General features: G+C 42.4%; 1 protein-coding gene across 6 annotated transcripts in view; it reads right to left on the bottom strand.

The window, feature by feature from the left end:
• Positions 1-22,357, bottom strand: part of DPP6 (dipeptidyl peptidase like 6) — a 497,800-nt gene that overhangs the window by 211,912 nt on the left and 263,531 nt on the right. The window contains exon 1 of one of the 6 annotated variants that reach the window (XM_083466766.1): positions 21,551-22,081. The exons of the other annotated variants lie outside the window; for them this stretch is intronic. Within the exon in view, the coding sequence (XP_083322892.1) occupies positions 21,551-21,607 (57 nt within the window). The 5' untranslated portion in view covers positions 21,608-22,081. Of the gene's footprint in view, positions 1-21,550; positions 22,082-22,357 lie in introns of those variants that run through there. 6 annotated transcript variants of the gene reach the window in all.

The following is a 22,357-nucleotide window of genomic DNA, read 5'->3' as shown; positions in this document are numbered from 1 at the left end:
TCCACAGATAAATTACAGACACCATCCAGTAGCCAAACCATGGTGGCACCTCCGGATGCTGCACCCCCCTGCAATCCCTACACAGATCTGGCTGGCACAGGACACAAAACCACAGCTCGCCCCTATACACGAAGCCAAGCCAGAGCACAACTAAGTGCAGTACAGCCATCTTCTCAGAAAAACTCTTCACAAAGCTCAAGATGTCAAGACACGAAGGCTTTAGCAACTAATCCACACCTAATGACCCACCTAAGTGGTACTCAGAATATCACCCAAGAAATCACTCAAGATATCCCTCAAGTAATTAAGGAACAAAAGAAGAAAAGGCACACTAGCCTGGGAACTTCCTCTCTGCCCAGAACATTGGAGGCTATACACCACACCCCCTCAACAGTATTTATAGGAACTCAAACACTGAGATCCTGCTCTGTTCCAGTAACAAGAAGCCGAAAGCACCAGCCTGAAGATGACGAGTGAGACCTCGTCGAAACGTCGCCTAGACACCCCAACTTTTACACGGGAAGACACCCGAGGACACCAAAACCTGCATATATATATATATATATATATATATATATATATATATATATGCATGCGTGTGTTTTGTTCTGCAAACCTGCAGTTTCCCTAAAGCCTGCTGTTATCTCCCCCGTATTCATGGGCAGTACAGGTTGTAAGCAGCAACATTCACAGCCTGGACATGAGATAAAGAGGGAATGAGTGGGGCTTGTAATGAAATGCTGAAGTGTTGAGTGTTCTTGTTTAGTGCAGCCAGGCCCAATTCCAGAACACTCCATTCCATTGCCCTCCCACTCCTGGTTTTCCACACAACTGCCGCCACCACCAGCAGTTAGTTATGTGTTGTTTCGGCTCCGTAAGAACTGGGCCTCACCTTTGAACATAAGAAATAGAAAGATTATGGCTTAGTTTCAGAAAGCAGGCCAGGCCAGGGTATCACAGAATAAATGAAATATGATATGCAGCAAGTGTAAAAGTGTCTTCTGCAGTAGGTAAAGGCAGAATGCCCATGGAGTAAAGACGGGTCACTCTCTAGTGTTCTGTGAAATACTGGGGGGTGGTTTGCTGGATTTTTGTCCCATCAGAGTGAGCGTACTTCCAGATGGGAGCTCAATCATATATCACAATGGCTCAATAACTACAGGTTTGTTGTTGTCTTTAATAATACGTATTGGAAGGGTCCCAGATCCTCAGTTTTCTGGTTTTCTGATTCTCTGCCATAGGTGGGCAAAGCTGAAGGTGGATACAACACAAAAAGAGGACTACTGATTATGGGAAGAATGAATGGGAAAATATGGAGTTTCAGGAGTCTCTTCTCAAGTAAAATCTGAGGCAAAAATCACAAATTAATCACCCAGCCATGAACCAAACTGAAAACTGTGCAATGACGTACAGACTTAAGGGAAAGTGTGGCTGGACCTTAAGGTAGACTGGAAACTGAAACACATGGATTAAAACATGATGAGGGAAAATTACCCACCATCTGATGCAAGCCTGGAAGGGAAGAATATCCCAGGTCTATCTGCATTACTCCATGGAAGAAGAAAGCAGCCCTTAGTAAATAATGGAAGTCAGGACTGAAACCAAGACGAGTAAAGAAATCAATGCCACTAAAAGTGGAGCATTCTTACTAATAGCTAGGCTAAGTGTCTTCTGCTGTATCCAGTTCTCTGGTAGATGCTTTTTAAATAATCCGGTCATTGGATGAGACTTGACATGTAATTACTGGTTAAATGGCATTATCTTTCTCACTGAATGCCAAGCAGTCCTAGTTCCTAGGATTAAAAATTGTCTTTTATAATGATCTAGCCTTGAGTTTGCTGTTTGGAGAGGACTTTGGCTAAAAGCAAGGCTTATACTGAAGCCTGCTGTCAAATGACTTTTATTGTGTGTAACAGGGGTACAAGAACAGCCCACGTAGCAGGGAGCAGACAATGGTGAACAGTGTATCCAGCCCAATTCTTCCCCTTTTGAGGGACTCAGGTCATGAGCTGTTATAAAGCACAAGCCCATCTGCAAATTTCACTCAGAGAATGGGATGCATTGATGCATGCCTGCTGATAAATGCTGATAAAAAAAGGTGGGCTAGGCTTCCTTTGTCTTCGTTAACGTTTGACTTCTTTGGATATCCTTCCTTTATTCAGTCACACATTAAAAGCAGATTCTACAAGAAGTGTGACTTCTAATGCTCAAATACACTGCAGACTAATTGCCTGAATTTTCCGCTCTGGGGTCTATCTTTGGCTCTTGTCAAAGTAGACCCATATGCACCTCTGAAGAAATGTGTCTGCAACAGCCAGCATCCCAGTTCCAAGTGATGAATTCAGCAGCAGCAGGGAAGTATAGGAAGCTAAAACAACATTCTAAGGACTACATGTAGGGTTGAAACTATTTCCTGTAACACTTCACCAGGCCCCGAACACACAGATGCCAGAAGTCCCTTAAGTCCCTTGATGAAGTGAAATTGTATACTTTTGACTGGGACATCTGACAGCAGGGACATCTGACAGCAGCCCTGTTTAGGGAAGTTTTTAATATTTGATGTTTTATTCTATTTTTAATCTGTTGGGAGCCGCCCAGAGTGGCTGGGGAAACCCAGCTGGATAGGAGGGGTATAATTAATTAGTTAGTTAATTAATTAATTAATAAGGGCAGGTTCAGGAACCTGCCATGGGTTGAAGGGCAGGTGAGCTGATTAATTTACCGTATTTTTCGCTCCATTGGACGCAGTTTTTCCCCTCCAAAAATTGAGGGAAAATGTGTGTGCATCCTATGGAGCAAATACAGTCTTGTTCCATAGCCGCGCGCAACCCCTCCAGCAGGGAGAGGCTGCACCGGGCTATGGCTTCTTTAGCTCCACGCAGCCTCTCCCGGTAGGGAGAGATTGCGCGTGGCTAAAGAGGAAGCCAAAGCAGCCAGCGGGATCCATCCCGCTCGCTGCCTTGGCTTGTGCTATAGCTGCGCGCAACCCCTCCGGCAGGGAGAGGTTGTGCGCAGCCTGTACGCTGCTCTTTGGGGCTGGGGGGGGGAATATTTTTTTAATTGATTTCCCCGTCTAAAAACTAGGTGCGCCCTATGGTCCGGTGTGCCCTATGGTGCGAAAAATACGGTATTTACTGTCTTCAGGAGAATGGTAAATAAAAAAAGTTTAACATGGTAGGTACAGTGTATTTACTGTGAACTGTAAAAGACATAACCTCAATACCATAAAAATATTGTCAGTGGGTTGAAGTGATTATACTAACTCCTGGGCAGCCAGTTTGATCATCTGAGGTATACATGCATGAGGATTAGCAACCATAATCACTGGTGCTTATGGAACCCTATACAGCTGGTACAGGAAGCCTACCTTGGGGACAGAGCAATAAGGTGCAGGATTAGACTGTGGGAACAACTGGGCTGGAACTTCTCCCACTTGTGGTTCTTGCTCAAAGAGCAGTTCTAAAATGAAGGCACAACATTTTCTGGGCCATTCAAATGCAGGCATTCTATCTCAGGGTTTACAGATAGGTCTTGTGATTACTCCAATATGCCTTGCAGAAGGGCAAGAGACTAGATTGTATCCTTATCCTTATATATTATCATTAAATTTATATCCTGCCCTTTCCTCCCAAAGCAACTCAGAGTGGCAGACCCACAAGGGATAAAACAATTAGAACATCTAAAAACAATTCCAATACAGATGCGGACTGGGAAAGACCTCTGCTTCCTAAAGGCTTGCTGGAAGAGGCAGAATTTAAGTATGTGCCAAAAATACAACTGATACAGTGCTTGTCTAATGTTTGATGGGTAATTGCAAATGGTATGTGTCTCAACACTGAAAGCCCGATTCCTTTTTTGTGTGGACCACCCAATAAGATGTATTTGCAGGAGGCCCACTCCTGCAGAACACAGTGTATGCAAGTGGTGAGACCATATTTCAGTTATCCCATTCCCAAGCTATATAGGTTGTTATACATCAGAACCAGAACATTGAACTTAGCTCAGTACCTAATTGGCAGTGAGTTCAATTCTTTTAGCAGTGGCGTAACATGGCCATGATATTGTGCCCCGTGAGCATTTTGCACTAGTTGCAGTTTCTAGACCAACTTCAAGGGCAGCTCCACAAAGAGCGCATTGCAGTAATCCAGCCCATGGAAGACCGTGGATGTGCTCTTACGATGCTCCAGATACACTGGAATAAGAGACCTATTATAATTCCCAGTTAGAAATCAAGAGAAGTGAAGAACATCAAGCTGTTCTTGTGGATGCTATTTCATGTTTCTTACTGTTCAACCTTTTCCCTATTACATTTTCAAAAAAAAAAAATCCCACGAATCCGCAAAGCGTTATAAACTTATGTCATTTCCCTCGAGTAAGGGACCCATCTGCTTTCCTTATTCTCCTCCACCCCCCACTGTAAAGCAACCTGAGTTTTATTGGCACAATATAAATACCAACAAGAGTGCTTTCAAACACGAACCTTACACTGGTTTGTGCTTAAATCAATCTATAATATGAACGTTAACCTTGCAATGGGCTAAAACGTACCTGCGCTGCCACTTCCACATTCTATCCTGCGTGGCACAAAAACTGCAACAGAGGCTCAGACGTGCTGTTTAGAGGCACATGCGAAAATGTTCAAAGCAATCCCCAAGGTCCCTAAACCTAAGGGACAGAAGTAATATCTTCTGTCTAGTTAATGGTCAACCTTCTTCATATTAAATGTATTCTATGCAAATCAACATTGCGCATTGGGATCCAAATGTCAGACCAATAAGTTTATAGTAAAGGTTAAGGAAAGGAATGATTAATTAGTGTGGTTTTTTTCCCTTTTGGATTTTTTCTTCCCTGTCAATAAGAAATAGTGTGTGAGCTGCCCAGACAACCCACCCCCGACGCCTGCACACCATATTCCTAGCTCCCTATCACTGAAGTTGAGGTGCAAGTTGATTTTGGCTGCTTTAATTTATTGTTTTAGAATCAAGATTCTGCAGGCAATCTTCTCTTGCCTGTTACCATCTACATTTCCCACAGCTATTTGTGTCTCCCCCGCTTGCTCAGCTTTTGAAACTAATTGGGCCAAGCTCCACATATCTACATATGCTTCTGTGCGTTTTCTTCTTTTGAATTATAATGGGAACTTCAGCATTCCATATTCTGCAAATCACGACAGGAGAAAGGTCGCTGGCTTTTGGGAAAGTTGCACGTTTGTATTAGAGGTTAACCTATGTTGTATTGCTGTGCTCTCGCTCTCGCTCTTTTTAAAGGCAAAGGGGTTACATTATGTTATAGTGGGAAACTGAACCCAGATCTTTAGCATCACAAAGCCTGGACCCTGGAGGCAGGCTTTAGTTGTGCAGACAGCTAAAAGTGGTGTGAGGTGGACATCATTACCCATGCTGCACACACTTGATTCTTTTGTTCCACTGTTTCCTCTGTTCAAAAAGATTTTGTACGTTTTTGAAGCACTGCAAAATATTGTTTAGCTGAGAAGATCAAGGAGGGAATATATAGCAACACCAATGCTACTTTCAACTCTCTGGAGGGCGGCAAAAAGACTCAACGCTGAAATGCTCCGCTTGCTTCCTGCAATCAGATCTTTTCATTCCTTGAACTGGAATTTGTTGGTCTAGAGGTGCATCTGCATAAAGCCTTTCTGGTGACTAGATGCCCTGATCTTTGCAAGCCACACATAATTTGAACTGAGCCCACATATGCCCAGCAGACAGTGACAAAAATATGCACATATTGTCATGTTCAGGTGATATTCTCCAAAGCCACTTTATATTTTTTTTTGAAAATAATAATAATAAATTAACAGCATCTCCCACAATTCCTGCTTGGTGCTAGAGAACCAAAAGATGATGCCTAAAACCTAATTCTTATGTGCCATCATGTATGAAGACCTGTTCTATGCAGCACAGAACAACAATTGGCCTGTCTAAATATCAGTCCATATTCTCCTATACTGTATGTTTTATAAGGATGTAAGACCCCAATTTACAGCCCCAGTACTTTCTCTACACTTGGTGAACTTGGATGAATTCCTTGTTTCAGTTTCAATGGAAAACTACAACTCTGAGATTTCAAGAAAATATAGCCAAATTCCTCACTTGTAGCCATCAAAACTAGACCACAGTTATTAAAGTGACAATGAGTTATCAAGAGTCAATATTGTGTGTATTTTTAAAAACTGTTTCTGCTTGTTCTTGTGTTCTGTTGACCTCTTATTTTAAAAGGCACAATATCTGTGCATGGATATTATTCTGCTGTGCTTTGGTTTTTGATAACCCAATACTGTATTTATTGTCTGTAGACCGCATAAACTCAAATTGACTGATGGCTGACTGATAATGTAGGGTGGCATGTTGATTCAATCACTTTGCAGCTGACCTCTGGATCTGCAGTAGTACAGGAATTGCATTAGGGCCAAGATATTTCTTTCTCCCTCCCCACTTTCTTCTTCAGCTTCTAATACAAACAACCTGTATTGGGCTAGCTGGTGGAAGAAGGGTCAGGGAGATGCCCAGCGCAATGATGTTACATCTCATATCACTCGGGTGTTGTTAGATGTCACAAGGAGGAATAGATAATAACAACAAGAGACTGGTAGTAGCACTGTCTCTCTGATAATACCTACTTGGTCCTTTGCAGCAGCAAAGTAACCTATACCTTGAATGGATATGCCACTTAAATTTGGGTATCTCCATGGATACCAAATCTCCATGGGTTGCAAATATACTGTATACTGGAAGATTATAACAGATTGCTGAAAGGACTTTGCAAAGTCACATCCCTTTTCTGTTCCTACTTTCATCTTTGGCTCTTCAGACATGTAAAACAGAATGTGAACATTTCTTAAATCAGTTGCAATGGTCAAGTTAGGGTTATTATTAATCCCTAAAATTAATTGAAGCCATATTTAATCCTATTTTTGGCAGGGGTATTAAAATGTAAAGATATTGACCAGAAACTCTCAAAGTAATAAAAAAAAAGAAATATAGGTGTAGTTTATTATTAATTTAGCGGTCAGGCATTTGAATAAAATGGTATACTTTGGGGGAAATGTTGAGCAGCAATATAAGCACAGCAAGGTCGCTCACATGTATTCTATCAAGTTGCTTTGGTAGGAAACAAATAACAGAAAAGTTGTTGGAAGTCACCAGGGCAGGGAAGGGAGAAAACCACCTACAGATTTGCTAGCACACTTGGAACAAATTTATTCCTTTCCTCCACTAAAACTCCTATAAGCAAACATTTTTTTTAAAAAAAAAATCAATATGAGAAAATGCCACAAATATGAGCTTAAAGAAAAAAGCATGTTCTCTTGCAGTAAAAGCCAAAATGTTCAGGATTCAGCATGGCAGGCATGTCACTCCACAGTTAATAAACTGGAACATTCTGCCCTTGTCCCACATTGCATGAAATATTTACAATTCCAGTTTGTCTGAGCTGGTAAGCAGAAGGGCAACCTAACTCTCTGGTGTGTAACCCATCCAGCTGCCACTTCCATCCGATAGCAGCTTGTGCTGCACGTTGCCCTATGCACATACATTGCTTTCCCCTGCATTATTAAACATCAAAATCCTTCCACACCATCTGAGACATTACAGCCACACATGAAGAGCATCTGCAGTGGGACACAACCAATGGCCCATTCAGACTGATAGCTTCTCTCTAACATTGGCCAGGACTGGGTGTGACATTTAAGGTGCACCCTGGCAGGGCGCTAAGGGATGACTCCAATATTTGCAAAACAATTGCCTTTTTTTTCAGTAGTCTAGCATTTAGGGATATTTTGCGAAAAATGTTGAGGAAATCAGCACCAGCCTCTATGTGTGTATGAGGCATGCACACTGAATCATTCAGCCAAATATTTGGATATTATTTTAGTAGGTCCCTAGTGGTTTCCCTGCTTTACGAATCTTCAAGAGGCAGCAGGATAACCAGCCTATTCCACACCTCTGAGTTATTCAGGTCAGAGATAGTAATTCATATTGCACTAGATTCTTAGTAGAAGAAGCCTGTTCACAGAAGGTGAACACACACACCCTTCCACCTTGTGCCTTGAAAGTTCTAACGAAAAATATAGTATTCTGGAACTTACCACTGTTAGTTTTCTGCGACCAAGTATAAGGGTATTTCTGCTCTTAAGCAGAACTTTTACAGAAATATTTCTAAATATACCCTGGGTGCGGGTCTACCACTACCTTTGCAATGTCTGTGGCTTGTTTCTATCCTCATCTGGTATCATTTCTAGATGGGTGATGTTACTTGGTGTTATTACTGATTTTGCAGAAATACACCAGTTTCAAGCATTTGCACAGAGAAGGTTTTGTGGGGTTTTTTCCTTTTCCTTTTTTTTTTTTGTTGTTGTTGTAAATTTGATAAAGTAAATAAAGGCAGGTTGGAAAAGAAACCAAGCAATCAACGGGATTCTGACTCGTACGCTCCATAGTGATAGGAATTTGCTGAACTGGAATTTAAGAACCGTGACACACAGTTTCTTGCTCCTGTCTGTTTAGCAGATAAGAACATAAGAAGGGGCTGCTGGATCAGGCCAATGGCCTATCTAGTCAAGCATTCTGTTCTCATGGTGGCCAAGCAGATATCTGTGGGAAACCTGCAAGCAGGATTTGAGCACAAAAGCACTCTCCCCTCCTGTGGTTTCCAGAAACTAATATTCAGGAGAATTACTGCCTCCAACTGTGGAGGCAGAACACAGCTATTATGGCTACCAGCCATTGATGAAGAAGAGTTTGGATTTGATATCCCGCTTTCTCACTACCCGAAGGAGTCTCAAAGCGCCTAACATTCTCCTTTCCCTTCCTCCCCCACAACAAACACTCTGTGAGGTGAGTGGGGCTGAGCGATTTCAAAGAAGTGTGACTGGCCCAAGGTCACCCAGCAGCTGCATGTGGAGGAGCAGGGAAGCGAACCCGGTTCACCAGATTATGAGTCCACCGCTCTTAACCACTACACCACACTGGCTCTCCTGATAGCCCTCTCCTCCATGAATTTGTCTAATCCTCTTTTAAAGCCTTCCAGGTCGCTGGCCATCATTGTCTCATGTGGAAGCAAGTTCCATAGTTCAACTATGCGCTGCATGAAGAAGTGCTTTCTTTTCCTGTCCTAAATCTTCCAACATTCAACTTCACTGGATGTCCATGAGTTCTACAGAATTATGAGAGAGGGAGAGGGTAACACTTCTGTCCTGAAACATTCCATATTTTCAGCCCTGCGGCTTTATGAATAAAGCCAATGAGTGTGCAACTGCCAGTGATAAAAAGAAAGTGTTTGCAGTTCACATCTATAGATCCATCCACCAATGAAGTTGTAAAACCAAAGTTTGGATCTTGTTCTCACATTAAATTGTGTCTTATTTGTTTTCACTTCTATGGCTACTTAAAAGCACAGAGACAGCATGCACTTACCCCAAATCCATCTTTGGGTTTCTCAAAGTACTAAATCATTTCCACCATTAGAATAAAAACTGAGTTTGCTTTGGTATTTGAAACTGTAGAATGGATTTCCCCAACCTGATGTCTTCCAGATATTTTAGGCAGCTCTCCTAAGTCCCAGTTAACAGGGCTGTACTGACTAGGGCTGCCAGGAGTTTTAGCCCAAGATATCTAGAACCCAGCAGGTTGGGGAAAGCTTTGTTTCTAGCTGGCCCAAGGATATATGACTTGGTTTAGACATATGCAAGGTCTCATCTACTTCAATTGTTCACAATCCTTATCTTCAAGAAGCGCTCTCTGGCTGATGATTGGAAATGGTGGGCAAATTGTCTCTGAGGGTGCCTTGCCTGCTATTGTTGATTTTCTGATTCCTCAATCAGTACAAACCCAAGATTGCAGTCTGTATTCAAACATATTTGGAAGTAATCACCACAGTGGGACTTATGAGTGAACATGCACAGAATTGTTCTGCAGAATTCTAAGAACACAAAACAACTGATCTCCTTTAACATGGTCGTCTGATCATAGATAGCAGACTAAATTTTGAGCAGCAACTACCTCTGAAAGACTTTTTCCTCTTACCCGGAAACCTCTATGATCAGAACAAATGAATGCATCAGCCTTTATTCTAGATATTTACTTCCTGCAAACACTTTTATCCAGTATTTGATTCATGGGCTCATAAAACAAGCACCACTAAGCATGCTGACTATGTGCTTATTTATTGCCTTTAAATGACACTGAAGTTAATATACATATTTGCCAAGATGGCTAAATAAATACTGTACTTTTTAATGACAACCAGTGTTTCTGAGAGGCTGCTGAGTGTTCAGACAACAATGGTGAGCTGAGAAATGCTCGACCTTTCCTACAGTGAAAGTCAGGAAAGGTCCATTAATCAATAAACATTTTACTAATGGGCAAGCCTTATGTGCTAAATACTTTCAGAGGATATTTCAGTCAATTTCTCCTTGGATTTTATTCCTTGCAAATTCATGACTTGTTTTCCTTCCCCCTCCCATCTTGCTGCCACTGTGCACATGGCACAATAAAACTCGCCGCTGTAAAGAAATGCAACCCTAAAGGCTGGCTGTGTAAAACCTTGCATTACACCTTAAGAGGAAAAGACCACAGGAAAGAAACAGACGTAATTCTCCTGAATCTTGTACTGATTAAGCTTTGTCAAGATTAATCTCTAAGCCTTTACTTTCAGAAGATCATCATTCTAAGAAATGACAGCATGTTGAACTTTTTCATTAACCGCACTAGAGTGAAAAAGAAGACCTGATTTTCTAATAGCGTAATAGTTTTTTTCTGAAGGGGACTGCAATGTGAATTCCAGTAATACAGGCAGGTCCAGCCCTACTGTTAGGCAATATGAAGTGACTGCCTCAGGCAGTGGATGGGGAGAGACACATGGTGGTGGTGGATGTGTGGGAGGACAGAGCTATGGGTGTGCCATGTGACCTGCCCTTTAGCCCCGTCCCTGCCCTCAGAAGTGGTGAGCAATGCTGCTTCATCACTAATGTTGAAGTAGGATTCAACTGCTACTCCAGTTGGCTTCTACAGTGGTACCTCGGGTTACATACGCTTCAGGTTACAGACTCCACTAACCCAGAAATAGTACCTCAGGTTAAGAACTTTCCGTCAGGATGAGAACAGAAATTGCTGGATGTTGCCTGTTATTGAGGTAGCTTGCTAATATATAAATATATTTAATTTGAATTGATAATTATAAACAAACCTTGGCTTTTTATTTTACTAATAAATCACCATCTGATAGTCAGAAAAAGTACTCCTATCTACTATTAGCAGTTTTCTTTATCCGATAAATGTTTTGTTGGCATTTTTACCAATTAAATACATAGTTTTCATATTAATAAACAGTGATTCTGAAGCAAAATATTATTGGAAGAGATGAGAGATAGTTACAAGTCAGGGATTATGCAAAATTAAAGCTATGCTATGGGTTGTGTGTAATAAGCACAGCATGCATTCACAGTCAACTCTACATTCATTATGGTATCTTTGCAGAACTGTATCAACAATAAATCATCTGATAAACTGCATATTCCCTTTCGTTATGTAATGCAATGGAATAACTCTAGGCATGCAGGCTGAGCTTGTGGCGAGGAAGATCAGTCGAGTCCTATCTTGGTGAGTTCACATGGTGAAAGAGAACAAAGGAGGAAACTTAAGTTCATTCCTCCCAGGAGGTGAGGGGCTGTGACTTGTAGCTGAGTCTGGGAGTACAGATCTATGATCTTAATCCCTTAATGGATTAACTAGCCCTAAAATTGCTAGTCATGTTTGACTAGAATTTCCCACAAAGTCAAGGGATGAATGTGAATAAGTGCAGTTGTTGTGTCCTTAGATTTCGTTTAGGAGGAGGACTAAGGAGGCAAGCACACATTACAAAGGAAACACATTGCTAGCTTTGGCCCATTAATTTCACTTGGTCTGCTCTAGAGTTGGGATACAATGTATTGCTCCCAGCCCTGTGTTTGCCTTACGATGCTCATGTTAGCATAGGAAGCAACTTGCAGTGAGAATCACAGGTGAGATGAGATGAGATGAGATGATTATCCCTTTGTCTTCCCACCTGTTCTCCACTACAACCTCTTCGCATCAAGACTAAACGTTTCACAGAAGAAGTGGGCTTACTTCTGAGCTTAGGAAGAGAGATGTTGTGGGAGAAAGTGTGAGGCACAAAGAACAGCAGTTGAAAAAGAGTGGAGTTATACGAAAGGAGAAGGTCAAAGTGAGAGACGATTGAAGGTGGTGGGCAGTGATATGTTGGGCCATGAGAGCAGAAAGACAGGATGTTTTCAAAGGAAATCTGAGTTCTGGTGCAGCATCACTATTTATGGCCTTGCACTGGCCTATCCTTAACTTCACACAGCCCTGTGCAGGAACAGGAAAAATAGAATGAGTGTCTTATCCTTGTCAGTTCTCACTGAGCTACATAAACTTGAGTAGTCAACAGTAGTTTAATTATTTAGGTACAAAAATATTTCTATAATGCTGTATCATAAAAATATATCACAGCGGTTTACAACAATACAAAAACAAAAAACCATACAGCAAAACCATAAAAAGTTAAAAGCAAGTTAAAACCAAAGGAATTAAAAACAAGCACCAGTAGGCCATTTGTGGATGATGCACTCTTAATTGCCTGCATAGGTCTGGCAGAAAAGTTTCCAGCAAGCATTTAAATGTTGGCACCGAAGGTGCCTGCTGGATCTCTAATGGCAGGATGTTCCACAGGACTGGCCCGTGACTCTAAAGGCTTGGTTGTCAAAGGAGCTCCATCAATTCAGGGAATGGCGAGAAATGTTTCTTGACCAAGTGGCAAAGTCAAGAGAGCACCAAAAACTAAGGAATATGCAACCCTCCTGCCACTAAAAATCACATTTAGACTCTGCTTTCCACAACACTGATTTTTTTCTATTTTTTCGTACATATTATGGGCAGTTTGCAATGTTGCCTTTTTCTCCCCCTCCTTGCTTTCTGAATGTCAACATCTCCAGAAGGACATTCACCTCTCTGTTTCATAACTACATTAAAACAGAGCCAAAAGTGGGATGTGGGTTTGGCAAAGAAAGTTGGTACTCACAAGAAGGGACTCACCTCTGGGAGAGGACAGCCTCGGATTCAAGGCAATATTCAATAGGAGCCCTGAGATTGTAAGCTGCCAGGAGTAGAGACACTGACTTCGCAATCCTTCTGGCCACCTACCTCACCTGACTCTAAACCAGCTTTTCCTTGGTCTCTCAGCCATATGATTCAGCAAAAACGATGCTAAATTCCTTGGTGTACCACTTGAAACTACAGGGAGGGGAGTCACAATTTTGGCTGCCTCCTTCCATAAAACTCTGGTCATGTACAAAAACAGCATGCACTGTGATACCGGGACTTATTTTGTGTGTGTGTGGCCATCCCAAAATGCAACCCATCTCATTGGGTGCATTATTGTACTGAAAGGACTGTCACATGCTTTCGCTAGATGCATAGCCTCTGCAGTTTTTCAGGGAACAAATGAATAAGTTGGTTATTGTAACCCACTCCGATGCATGCTCCGAGTTCCTCTTGCTTTACTAGGGCTGCCATACATCTGGAATTTCCCGGACATAGCCAGGATCATCAAAAATGGCGTCTGGGCAGATTTTTCAAAAATCAGATAAAATGTCTAGGAATACTTGGGCATATGGCAGTCCATATCAGAAGTGTTGATTGGTTTTGGCAATTTTCCTTAAAAAATAGCTTTAAAACATTTCTCTTGTATGAGATTTTGCAGAAAAAGCTAAACAAATTTGCCAAAAAAGAGAGAAAAGCTCATTAACTTTTGTGTCTGGATTTTCACTTTTGGAACTATGGCAACCCTACTTTCGGCACACAGCCTTGCCATTTCATGTGGCTTTGTTCTGTTACCACAAAGACAAGAAATGTTATTTGTTAAGAAGAATAGTAATTTAAATCTCACTTTTTCAACCATACTGGGGAAGAGGGAGAGATATGTAGGTGCCTTCCATTCCTCTGTTTGTTTAACCTGAACTGTAATATGAGCAATTAGAAGGTAGGAACGAAAACCAACAACCACCAATTTTGCATAGCCTTCTACTTAAGACTTTCATTCAGTTCAGTTAGACTTGCTGGAAAAAGGAGACATGCATATACAGTGGTACCTCGGGTTAAGTACTTAATTCATTCTGGAGGTCCGTTCTTAACCTGAAACTGTTCTTAACCTGAAGCACCATTTTAGCCAATGGGGCCTCCTGCTGCTACTGCGCCGCCGGAGCACAATTTCTATTCTCATCCTGAAGCAAAGTTCTTAACCTGAAGCACTATTTCTGGGTTAGTGGAATCTGTAACCTGAAGCGTATGTAACCTGAAGCGTATGTAACCCAAGGCACCACTGTATTGCTGCCTTAGAACCAGGCCCAGCTGGTTGAAGTAACCCAAGCAATTGCTTGGGACGGCAATATGTTTAAAGGTGCCAACAAAGCACAAAGCGACCAAAAAGTTTTGATTCAGAGCTTATCTGTGGCATTGCAAATATATGTAACAAGCCGTACAGCTGCTCAGGGTAGCAAAATGACTTTGGCTGCCCCCTGCTTAGAGCATATGGGATGAAGCGACCAGTTTTTTATTTATTCTACATAAACAGTGCTAATCTTTGCAGTACATTGCTTTTTGTTTTCTTTTCTTTTTTACAAAGAAGTGTACTACTAGCTAAACTCCTAAGGGCATACAAAGTTAACAGCTGCCTCCCTGCTTGCTCAAACACAAGGATGCTCTCAAACTGTTGAAGAAAAATAGGAAATATGCCCCAGTAAGCATAATCTGTGACAGTGCAAGGGATTAAAATAAAGTGATCAGCCAATACTTACTGCAAGCAACACAGTTTACAGAAAGGGCATACAGTGGCTTCACCATCCTGAAATCCACGAGACATGGTGCCTCCTAGCTATTTTCAACTGCAGTTTGGTTTGACCAGCAGGAGACGCTCCCCAAATCCATTCCACAATTTAACTTCTTGGTAGGTTCACTGTATTCTGGCAGCAAGATTCTCTCCCTTCATAGTCATTCAACTAAAGAGCCCCAAAGAGGCCTAGACACAACCCTGGGCCAGAATTTCCCAGACCCTCCAAGTGTTCCTATTTTCCAGGGACGTCCCTGATTTAGAGAAGCCACCCCAGTTTCTGATTTCATCCCGGAATGCCCCACTTTTCCTTAGGATGTCCCTAAATTTTCACTGGCGAAATGTTGGAGGGTATGGAGTAATCCGACCCGTTAGCCGTCTGAAGGCAATCCTGTAAAGGTAAGGCTGTTTTTGTTTAACATTTAATATTTTATTATGTCTTTATATATGTTGGAAGCTGCCCAGAGTGGCTGGGGCAACCCAGTAAGACGTGTGAGGTATAAATAGTAAAATTATCATCATTATGGAATGGGACATCCCTATTTTCATTGGATAAATGTTGGAGGGCATGCCTTCAGTGAGAAGGACTTGTTATGATTGTGTAGGTTTCAGGGATGTGTTGCATGTTCCCCATTTCCACAATTGTCAGAGGGAATTGCAATGAATTTTGGCTTCCTTTGGACTAGTGAACACTGGAGACCTAAGGCATTTTTGTAACATTTGCAAATGTCCAAGCAGAGCATAAGGGAAGACACACATAAGACACTCCTGCCAGGCAGCAGATGTATTACTTTATATCAGGTATCCCAGAGAGATGTGTCTGGATTACTCATAGCTCTCTATCTCTCTGTGCTTGCTTCTTCTAAATTGCTCTTCCTTCTGCACACCCTGATAGCAATCTCCTTGTATCAAGACTCTCCTAATTAGTTCCCATCAGCTAATTATTCTGGGCAATTAGCAACCAATGTTCCTAACAAAGGCATGATCAGTATGTAGTCTTTACAGGTGTCACTATGGTTTGCGGAAATTGAAAATTCAACACAATAAATGAAAATACATGTCACTATGGTTTGCAGAAATTGAAAATGTCACCAAGGCTTCCTTCCTTCCTTCCTTCCTTTTTTTTTTTAGTCGGGGCCTGTGGATTTAGGGTGGCCACAATTCTGCTTCACAGTCCTCTATTTAAAGGGCTGTCTGGGCCAACTTAGATTTAGGGATAAAAAACTGTAAGGGAGAGCTACAAGTTCCTTGAAGTTTCCCATCAACAGTCACCCAGAGTAAGCAGGCACACATATCACCTGGTCACAGTATTTTCCCTTTTGGTAAGATGTATAGCAGTTGTGTCTAAATTTGCATCTATATGTATAAATCGAAAAATGCAAATGTTATGCAAATATGTGCCCTCTTTTGGTTTCTGCTTTTCAGAATGTGGGTTTCTAACTTGCTGGCCTGGTTTGTACATAATACTAAACTATAGTTAGTCATTTTCTTTGACCATGCCTGGCAGAGTGTGTGGCAGAGGCAGGAGATCAGGGAGCTGACCCAGGAGAGGGGACCAGTGACTAAGGGGTGTCATGACACCCACAAAGCAAGAGCCAGGGAAGGAGCCAGAGCCAGGGCAGACCAAGGCAGAGGAAGGTGTGCAGAATGTGGGGTAGGAAGAAGGGATGGGTCAGTAGATTCCAAACTTCCAACACCCGGCTGTCTCCTAGAACCAGGAGGGGTTTGAAAATGGAAGAGCAGCAATGACTTCCGTGCAGGAGAAGTCAGAGGAGGGTACATAAGCCAGAGGAGGGGAGCCCCCTCCATTGCTGCAACTGCTCCATAGGGCTCATACCTGTGGACCAATGCCTAGAGGCTAGAAGCGCATGTATCCAGAGCATTGTGGAAGCTGCTGTAAGTGTTTCTCTTGCCAACAAAGAGTTAACTAGATGGGTGCCTTCCTTATCTTGGACATGCTATGACAGTCATGCGCATGAGACTTCTGCACTCCCCCCCACCCCCGCTTCTCCAGCACAGTCATAAGGAGATCAGAAGTTTTTGCTTTCACCTTCAGCTAACCACGGTTACACATTATGTCTTAACCAAGTTGACATTCACCACCGGCCAACTCGTGGAGTCCAAAGAACATACACTGACAATTGGCATACATTTTCTTTTATGGACAGCAGGTCTGCATAGTTCATGTGTTGTGCAAAAGATAAATTCTATGGGTTTCTGAAAAATGGAGTGGAAAAGGCCATCCCTTCCAAAGTACTGAAGAAGGAAACTGAGCCTTCAGTGTATTCCTCATATTTTTCCTGCAATGCAATCTGCTTTGCATGCATGATGAGACCTTCACCTCTAAATTCCGAGGCCACTTACACTTGTGTAAGCCCTACTGATTTCACTTGGATGACTGTCGTATAGAGAAGGCTTTGCGTGACCAAACAATGGGGTTGCGGGGCTCTTGATGTTCTGCCCAAGTTAAGAACAAGAAAACTGCAGATCAGCCACGGTTTAAACTGCTAATAAAGTTCTGATTGATCACGGTTTAAACTATCAGGCATCTTTAATTAAACTAGTGGTCTGAGTCATCTGGAGCTGAAGCTCCAGATCTTTACATTTCAATGCATAACCTCATGTTTAACTACTAAGACAGATCAAGGGTTTTTATGCAAAAGCATTTGGAGAATTAAGAAGGACAATATAATCACACCACCCCCTTGGCGCTACTTACTGGCCATTTTTAGTTTCCTTTTTGTATTGCAGAAAACCCAATTATACTTTAGCTAACTGTAATGCCTTAGTCCAGAAGTAATGCCATGATGGGGAATGCAAAAAGGGAAATGCTCGCAATGTCTTATATGACAGTAACAGCTGCTTCTAAAGTAGGCATAATCTTCAGCACAGTTACAGAAGTACTCCCATTGCATGACAGGCAATTTCTTCTCAATTAATTTCTCTGTAAGGGGAGAGTGCCATTACTTTAATACCAGATCTATCCTCCCCCCAGGGACACGAGTGGCGCTGTGGGTAAAAGCCTCAGCGCCTAGGGCTTGCCGATTGAAATGTCGGCGGTTCGAATCCCTGCGGCGGGGTGCGCTCCCGTTGCTCGGTCCCAGCGCCTGCCAACCTAGCAGTTCGAAAGCACCTCCGGGTGCAAGTAGATAAATAGGGACCGCTTACCAGCGGGAAGGTAAACGGCGTTCCGTGTGCTGCGCTGGCTCGCCAGATGCAGCTTGTCACGCTGGCCACGTGACTCAGAAGTGTCTCCGGACAGCGCTGGCCCCGGCCTCTTAAGTGAGATGGGCGCACAACCCTATAGTCTGTCAAGACTGGCCCGTACGGGCAGGGGTACCTTTACCTTTACCTTTACCTTTATCCTCCCCCCAATCACATAGACACACACAAGCACAAATCCACATGAAAACATTGAACTGTAGACCACTACAAATGACTTCTAAAGTATACCATTCAATATATATATATATTTAATCTTTGTTTTTTTTCATGAAGGGGGGAATATCCCAAAAGGAAGATATGTGAATACTGGGAAATGGGGCTCTCAACTCTTACTAAGGGCTAATGCTTAGTTTATTTGTATGTTTGTTTGACATAATTATGTGACAGTAACATCATAGCTGAGAGAGTATAACTATCAGTACTTTTACTTGGAACATTAAAGTACAATTTCTCAGATGCTCGGTAAACAGTTTTTATTTAGGAATTTCAAAAGCATCTCTCTTTTGCATCCAAATCCCATCCATATTTACTTGGAAGTAAATCTCAATGATTTCAATAGGATTTCCAAGTAAAGCAACAACAACAACAACTTAATTGTTTATACCCCGCCCATCTGGCTGGGTTTCCTCAGCCACTCTGGATGGCTTCCAGCAAAATATAAAAAATAATAATAAAATGTGAGACATTAAAATAATGCACAGGGTTGCAGTCTGAGTCTGGGAATGAGTCGTTGGCAGATCCGCCCTTACAGAAATACAGTTTTTGGTCTGTTTAGAAATATAGAGAGACCAGCTTCCTTTATATAAGAACAGCAACTTACATAAAGGAGCGGGGGTTGGCTGCCTATTTCTTAAACCAGAACTCTCACAAGAAGGCCTACACACCATTTCACTGCCATGGAAACAGGACGAGCGATCTCAAGGATTGGACCAACTCCTGCTTTCTGTTAGCATATGGAAGCTTTGCACAGACACAGAATTCTTCAGCGTGTATAACAGAAATGAGGCTAAATCTAAAGTGAAGGGCACACAGGCAAAGTCCATGAATGATGCAAATGTTATTTCATTTGAGTCACTTTAGGTGGCAGCTTATTCACAAAGCTTTTAGCAGTAGGAGAGAGGGCCCATTAAGCAGCAGGAGGTTAAAGAAATGTTGCAAAACAAAAACAAAACAAAACCTCACAGTCCAAGGCCCTTTGTCTGTTGTTGACAAAAATAATAATCTTAATTTCAAGATTTTCAGCACGCTTGATCTAACAGCAAGCCTGATGTACAAAGAAACAATATTTTAAAAGAGAGCAAAAAAGTCAATGGAAGTTTTTTTGTTTGTTTAAATGAAAGGTGGAATTTCAGAGAAACAAAAGTGCGACAGGGATGGTGGAGGAGGATTGCTTCCCACTAAAGCAAAAAAGCTGATAAAGCTTTTTGCTTCAATAAAATGTCACCCTGAAAAGTCAGGTCCTTGTGTGCTATTTCTGATTGCGCTGCACCTAATGAGGATCCAACCATCTGCCTTTCCAGCCTACCTTCAAATACAGGCATATACATTTGAGGGACAAAGAGAGAGAGAGAGAGAGAAGAAAAGAATAGATTGCAACTCTCAGCATATCACCGGAAGAAAACTATGTTAAGAATTAATTTGTGTCTGGGGAGATCTATTTTAATTGGTCCCCTGTGCTATCCTAGTCAATGACTAAAGCAGCATTGTAATCTCAGTGACAAAGTGCAGGTTCAGACGTAACCCTAAACTATGTTTTAACATTACAAGAGTGAGCTGCGATGAGCCTGGGGCTCATGTGCCCCCCCCCACGCCTCCTGCAGTGCAGCCTCAAGGAAGAGTTTGTAAACTTAGACTCCCATTTTAGATTAACTGCAATTTGTGAACCCAGACAAAGTGTGGCTTAATCTTCATGCTGATTAATTGAAGCAAGCCAACTTCAAGCCATAGTTTCTGAAGCCGGCTTATTTCAACAAACCGTAGTTAAAGATAACCACAGTTCAGACTTTGGATGACAGGTCAAACTGTGGTTAACCTAAACCGCTTCTGATCCCTTTGCACAGGAGAGGGTAGGGGGAGCATGCAAAATCAGGGGAGGGTGGACTAGGCTCATGGAAGTCCAACAACGTCTGGAAGGCTGCAGGTTCCACCATCTTGGTGCTAAACCATGGTTTATGCCTTACTGCCCATCTGAACACGGTCAGTGAAAATGTAACAATGTGAAACCTGGAACAGATGGGTTAATCCTTCAGTTTCCAGTGGAGACTGTGCTACATGTGAACACAGGGAGGGATGGCAGGGCTTAATGGGGGAGGAGAGGAAACTCTACTCTGTTCTGCTGCTGTATAGAAGGCCCCTCTGAAATGTTTGCAACGTTCAGCTGCATCTCAGGTGTCTTAGCAATCTTTTCCTATATGTCAGCTATCCTTATCCTTGCCTATTACTCAGGACCAATGAAGTGGCTGTTGCTTTACCAGCAGTGAAAGTTGTTTCAATTGAGTCAAGAAGTCAAGCTGAGAAATACTCATTTTATGAACTGGACCAGAAAAAACAATCATCCATCTGCTGGTACAAGTATATGGAGGCGATTCTTAGGTCTGACGATTTCTTCTTCTTCTGTAACTGGCCTTTCTCCTGTGCATTTAACAATGGCCCAGGCGTACCCAAATTAAACAGCTGCCATGAAGCTAAATAGCAAAGGGAAGGAAGGAGAAGGTTCACCTGCTAAATTCCAGCGTGTCAGGGTTGCTGTATCTCTATACACGAGAAGCCAGGGAGTGGGGATGTGGCAGCCCTGCTAAGTGTATGAAGACAAATATGGCATGTAGGTAGGTATTCAGGATGGCTTAAATAGTCCGTGATTTCCCATTAAGAAAAGCTTAATTAAATTTGGACCATGATTGGAACAGGGTATCTCGATAGTTGCTCACACTTCATTCTTGAACAGAAACAACAGTGCTAGATGGTGGTTTTACAGGTACAAGGAATGCATGGAAAATCTGCTTTCGTTCGTCCAGGCACAACTTGGGGAAAGGAGAAATAAAGTAGTTAGGATGTCTACCCTTGTTAGCAAGCTGCAGATGCAGAACTGGGTTGATTCTAACAGGAAGAGACCCTCTCCCCACCCTTTGTCCCGCCTGGCAGTGTACAGTTAAACACAAAATACCCAGTAAGGTCCTGCACAAAATGCGCCTGCTCTACACATAACATGGGGCTAGAGGCATCATATTAATACACACACACACACACACACACACACACACACACACTTATTTATAGAGAATAGGCACATAACAGAATAAGTAGAAAACAGCACTGTCTTGCTGACTTGTATAGAAATATTAGTCACCCACTGCCATAAATGAAAAGCTAGCAAGCAAGCAAACAAACAAACCAAGAGGCATACAAATCTCTACGCTGCTCAAAAGAAAGTCAACAGCATTACCTGTTCTTGTTGCTGGACTGATTTCCCTGAAGCACTTTGCTCCTTAGCTGTTGTCATGTTCACCTACTTGTGCCCACTGCAGTGGCAAACAGGATTTCACAGGTCTGTGTGTATGTGGTTGCTTGAGTGTGCGTGCATGAGAGAGAGAGAGAGAGAGAGAGAGAGAGAATGTGTGTGCGTGTGTGCGTTCAACTGTGCAAGTGTTTCGAGTCACAAAAGCTAAAGGAATACAGATGAGTAACTAGCCCATCACTTAATCACCAGCTGAGAGAGCGGCTCTCTTCTCCTTCCCAATTAAAAATTTAATGCCGCCAAAATATATACCACCCTTAATCTCTACCCCCTTCTCTCTTTCTCTGTTCTTTCTGCCTCTAAAATTTAAATGAGGAGAGCGAAAGAGGAGAAAGGAGGATGCTGAGAAGGCTTCTTCAATTAGCAACAGCCTCCGCAATCGTCACAGAAACAATAACTGCTTGGCAACCAGGAACTGGCAGCTCGGAGCTAGAAGACCGCGATGTGGTACTCCTCTCCCCCCCACCCCTCCACAGCCAGTTGAGGACTGGTGCTGCGCATGCTCACGGTTAGCATTGTAGCAGAAATGTGCAGGGGATAGCTCCAGCAGCCAATTTAAACTCCCGGCATTTGCAATAAGGAATCAATAGGGACAAATGCTGAGCAGGCACCTCAGATAAGCTGCCCCATTATTACGCTCACTCACTCTCAAGCCTGATCACACAGAATAAGCAGCTGTGCTGTGGCTCCTTTTAAAGAAGCCACATGGAGTATTCCCCATGGAGTGATCTGTTT

The sequence above is a fragment of the Podarcis liolepis genome (assembly GCF_965112155.1).
Source record: "Podarcis liolepis genome assembly, chromosome: 12".
In the NCBI taxonomy this organism is placed as follows: domain Eukaryota; kingdom Metazoa; phylum Chordata; class Lepidosauria; order Squamata; family Lacertidae; genus Podarcis; species Podarcis liolepis.
This window is presented reverse-complemented; position numbering and strand designations above follow the sequence as displayed.